General features: G+C 32.1%; 1 protein-coding gene across 2 annotated transcripts; it reads right to left on the bottom strand.

Annotated features, from left to right (window-relative positions):
* Positions 1-746: 746 nt before the first annotated feature.
* Positions 747-3,170, bottom strand: LOC123699125. 2 transcript variants are annotated; one of them, XM_045646001.1, is made up of 2 exons: positions 2,282-3,170; positions 747-1,857 (listed from the first exon to the last, which is right to left on the bottom strand). In XM_045646001.1, the coding sequence occupies exon 2, from the start codon at positions 1,593-1,595 to the stop codon at positions 954-956; it is 642 nt and encodes a 213-aa protein (XP_045501957.1). In that variant the 5' UTR covers positions 1,596-1,857; positions 2,282-3,170; the 3' UTR covers positions 747-953. Both variants share the same exon structure in this region, with proteins under 2 accessions (XP_045501957.1, XP_045501958.1).
* Positions 3,171-5,142: the final 1,972 nt, after the last annotated feature.

Below are 5,142 nucleotides of genomic sequence, written 5' to 3'. Positions count from 1 at the left end.
TCGAAAATTTTTCTATAATTAAAGCCGGTCTGAATTTTCCCATGGCATCGTAATTGTTTGATAATACCCTATGAGAACAGAAATTATCAGAATTCTGACACGATTCTGCGCTCCGATGCTGATAAATTCCATACAACATGACTCAATAAAATACCCGATCCATCGTACCTGTCATTCCAGACGCATTTTTTTTTCAAATGGATGAATTCTTAAAACTCTATGTGTACACCCATAACAAGCATCCCGCCCAACTTTTCCACTAGTACGTTAGCTGTCGTTTAAGATTATGTTTTCATAGACAAAATTCTCACATTAGAGAAGCGGAATGCCGGCTGCGCGAAGCTATAGAAGAAAACATGGATTTTCAGAAAAAATGTAAAAAAAATTTTTTGACGTAATTTTGTTGTTTATTACGTGATCAGTGTATTATTTATTATTTATTTATTTATTTGGAGATCTTACAGAAACAATTAAACCCGTGTAATATATAAATTAATGACATACAATGGTAACATTAACAATTGTTTCCTCTACGTCTCACAGTGAGCATAAATAGAAAAAGTAAAAGAAAAAAAACTCACTTGTACAATAATTGATAGGTATCTGTTGCAAGGGAGCCAAATACTTAAAACCAACACATATTTCTGAAATATTAATCTGAGGGAAAGCATTAACTAAGCATGTACATTATCCAACGTTAGAAAAATTATACATATATGTGGGGATGGTGTAAATGAAAAGCCAAATTCGCCCAATCGATTTATTTCCCAGACACCGGTTACATATCAAAAATACATTTCAACAATCCTCCATTACATCGTACCAAAAAACACAAAGTCAAGTCATAGACAACATAGATCGTTTTACAGTCTACAGATAACATATCCACAGATTAAATAATAGAAAAGCACAGACTAAAAATAAAAGTAGTTATGAAATACAATCTTAATTATTTATCCTATTCCCACACGGTCATCCTGCAGAATCATCTGTCCCAGATGAGTCAACAGTCGTAGATGATCAATATGGTAAGTAGACAATGGTAAATCACCTTTATCTATTACATGTAGAAATCCTTCCTTCTTTCCTCTTTTATTTGAATTAAGTATACATTCCACGCAATTATCAATGTTTGTTTTAATCTTTTCTTTTAAATTCTCCATATAATAATTTCTATTTATTAATTCCTCAGTCTTAACACAACCAAAATGTCCGTTTTCATGATGTTTTCTTATAATTTCATTTTGCATTTTCTTAGGTACAACCATTAATTTATTTCCATCCTTAATCTTCCATAACATTCCATTCTTCTTTTTTGCAAGCACAATTGGACTAGCATAATCAGACTTACTTGTTTTTATTATTCCTTCATCAAGCCATTCTTTAATCTGTTTGTCAACAATGTTAAGCTCCAAAGGTGACAATCGTCGTGGATTCTGATAAACTGGTACATCATCGGTTAATAATATTTTAAGTTTTACATTTGATTCTTTAGTACATCTTTTGGGGTTATATTCTTTTATAATATTCTGTATTTTATTCTTATATTCTTTGTTTTCAATATTTGTGATATCTTCATTTTCATTCTCTAGCATTGTAAGGTGTAATATTCTTGTTGCAGTGATAGTTCCAGATTTAAAATTGATTTCTACTTCTTTCAGTACAGGATTTCCTAATATAATGTTGACAGGGATAGCGCCATCATCAACAACATAAAATAAAGTTTCAAAATAACAATCATCAATTTCAATTTTTGCTGTGAAAGATCCTTTTGTATAAATTTCCTTTTCAGCTATTCCAGTTAAAGTTTCTGTTGTTCCTGAACTATAAGATAACAATTTTTCACCTTGAATCTTCCTAAAATAAGACATAATTATTAAATTAGCATCGCTTCCGGTATCAATCAGGGCTTCTACATCAATATTATTTATTTTCAGCTTCTTGAAAGGTCTCACATCAATATTATTTTTAGTTGACATAATTTACAAACTCTTTTTTATACTTTTAGAACATTCAGTTGATTTATGGCCAAACAAGTTGCATTTAAAACATTTAATGCCTTTAGTACAATTAGGCGACTCATGATCTAAATCTCCACAATTGAAACATCTCTTTACTCGTAGTGTTTTTTGAATTTTCATGCCAATGGACTTTGATACTGAATTACTTTGAATCTTATTAGGTGAATATGATTTTTTCTTAATTTCTGAATAAATGTCTAATTTCTTTCTGAATTCTTTAATGTTACAAGCGCCATATAAAATATTTTTGTTGGACTCACTGTCTTTAATACCGTCGATGACATATTCCATCAGGGCTTCATCTTCAACATTCCCAAGTACTGCAAGTTCCTTCATATGTAAAAAATATTGCTGATGAGTCTCATTCATCTTCATCCGGCGAGTTGAAAGTCTCTTGTGAACAGTTGCACTGTTCAACTTCTTACCAAATTCCTCACGGAGCTCAGACTTAAGTGTATCCCACGTGGTGGTCCCACTTAGTGAACGTAACAATAGCTTGGCGGTTCCCGCGAGAAGCCGCTTCGAAAATATGAGTTTTTCTATTTCGCCCCATTGCATTAAAGAGGAAATATCTTCAAAATCTTTTACGAATGTTTCGATGCCATAGGCATCATCACCCGAAAATGGCGTCATTGATTTCTCTAAGTCATTGAAGGAAATACGCGGCGATGGTTCACCACAATCATCATCATCTTTTACTCGTTTCGGCGGCATGTTGAATAATGTAAATAAAAAGTTTTATAGTCTTCAAGTCGTAATCGTATAATCATAAGCTTCTTTAAATCTTAGTCTTCGTTCGTAATTCGTAAATTCTTAATCAGGTTAAATCACCGGCATCATAGTCTTCGTCTGTTTTTTCTTTATTCCACCATCCCGTATCCCGGACGAGCCCCCAAATTATGTGGGGATGGTGTAAATGAAAAGCCAAATTCGCCCAATCGATTTATTTCCCAGACACCGGTTACATATCAAAAATACATTTCAACAATCCTCCATTACATCGTACCAAAAAACACAAAGTCAAGTCATAGACAACATAGATCGTTTTACAGTCTACAGATAACATATCCACAGATTAAATAATAGAAAAGCACAGACTAAAAATAAAAGTAGTTATGAAATACAATCTTAATTATTTATCCTATTCCCACATATAATTGGCTAATTGTACATTTGAAACTATATCGGGAGCATGAAAACATATCTATTTCATTCAGTTTGTCATTGTGTAAGACACACATTCTGTGAAGTGGCGCGCGTTGTCCTGCGTTGGTTCTGGTATGTTGTAAATGGAAAAGACATTTCGAACGAGTTGGTCGCGAAGGCACACGAAAGGACAAGTCGGCTAGTAAGTTCGAAGAATCAATTTCACCCACGCAAATGCTTCTTAAAGTGACAGCATCAGTTACTGAACGTCTGTTGTGTATGCAAAACTACAAGTCCCTTCGCGCTTAGTATACCAATAGTGGGACACCCTGTATACTAGACCAACTGTGCTCTAAGAGTTTTCTTTGGACTCTCCCTATTTTTTGTACCTTATTCCATAGAGCATTGTCTAACTATATATTCAGTTATACATTTTTCAGTATTGTAAACGTATTGAATAAAATTAATTCGATACTGTCCATTGTGTTTGATATTATCTGCTCAAATTCAATTTGCACTAAATCCTTCACAACGAAGTATTCATATTTGAACAATTATTAAAAATCTATCGTATTTGCGAAAAATTATCAGAAAATCAGTTGAAATCATGTTTTCAAAAACAATTTACTATTGTTTGATGATATTAGTCTATGTTTTCAAGGTTCTACATACTAATTAACAACTATGGATTTTCATATTAATAACTATTTCAACACATAGTATTTTCTAGTGTTTGATTTTACGCGGGTATTATACATTTAGAAATTAAAGACTTTTTAACGGATTTTAAACGCGATTTATTCATTATATTTTCCCGAAGTTTCAAACACTTTACTGCGAGCGTGGTCACGGGGAGACATCGGGAAAATAATATAATGAATAAATCGCGTTTAAAATCCGTTAAAAATTCTTTAATTTCTAAATATTTCAACACATTTTTCTTTAAATGACCAAGTAGAATGAAATGAACCTTCGTCTCTTTAATATAAATAAAATAATGTTATTAAAAATTAAACCGTTTAATAAGACTTCGTGGTATGTGTGGGTTTTAATTTTATGAAGAGGTATTAACAAGCGCGGGACAAACCCTTTCATAATATCCGGATTCATATGTAAATATTCCGTATTTTTATTCCTTGTTAAAAAGTATATGAACTAAATTAAAAAATAAAAAAGGTATGAAATGAAAAACATATTTTATTTAAAAGCTAATTTCGAGTGCCTCTAGCAAAAAGGGTTGATGCGTGCAAAATTAAAAAATGTGAGTCTATAAAAATACTCATGCAATTTAAACACGAACCTTTTTTTATAATTTTTAAGCAAGCAAGCAAAAGTTATATTTAGTATCAGCTACCATTTTGTTTTGTTGATCTTTATTATATTTGAGAAATTACAAAATATTCTCCATAAAAGAGAATATCTGTAAAACTTAGAAATTAAAGACTTTTTAACGGATTTTTAACGCGATTTAATCATTATATTATTTTCCCGACGTTTCGAACACTTTACAGCGAGCGTGGTCACGGGGAGACTGAGATGTTGTCAAACCCTAGAAAATACTATCTGTAAAACATTAAAAAAAATGTGATGATGATCCCATCTCACGTAGAGAATCTTTTGTCCTACATAGCTTAAAACTATACCGGTACATTAATATGGTTTCATGAAAAAACCACATTACCAACTTACATAAAAGTTAAAATAGACTGCAGAGGGTCAAAACTCAAAACCGTCCATTTGTCTCAAAAATCAACCCATAACGAATATAAGACATTTTGGACCCTGGTTTTGCCTGCGATCAAAAATGTGTGCCACAATTGGGCGATTTATAAACATGTCACAAAACATCCAGAAAAAGCATTCCGTAAAACGGCTATAATATTCATATGCAAACCTTCACAAATACCTTCACAATTCGGATTCTGCTTCAACAATATTGCTAAAAAGGTAAACGTATGTAGGCCCATTTAGCGCG

Source organism: Colias croceus, chromosome 17 (genome assembly GCF_905220415.1).
Source record: "Colias croceus chromosome 17, ilColCroc2.1".
NCBI classification, from domain to species: Eukaryota; Metazoa; Arthropoda; class Insecta; order Lepidoptera; family Pieridae; genus Colias; species Colias croceus.
Note: the sequence above shows the minus strand (reverse complement) of the source record. Positions and strands in the feature narration are given on the sequence as shown.

Excerpts from the sequence above, each read along its gene's own strand:
- LOC123699125 (XM_045646001.1), bottom strand. The coding sequence starts at position 1,595 with ATGCTAGAGAATGAAAATGAAGATATCACAAATATTGAAAACAAAGAA.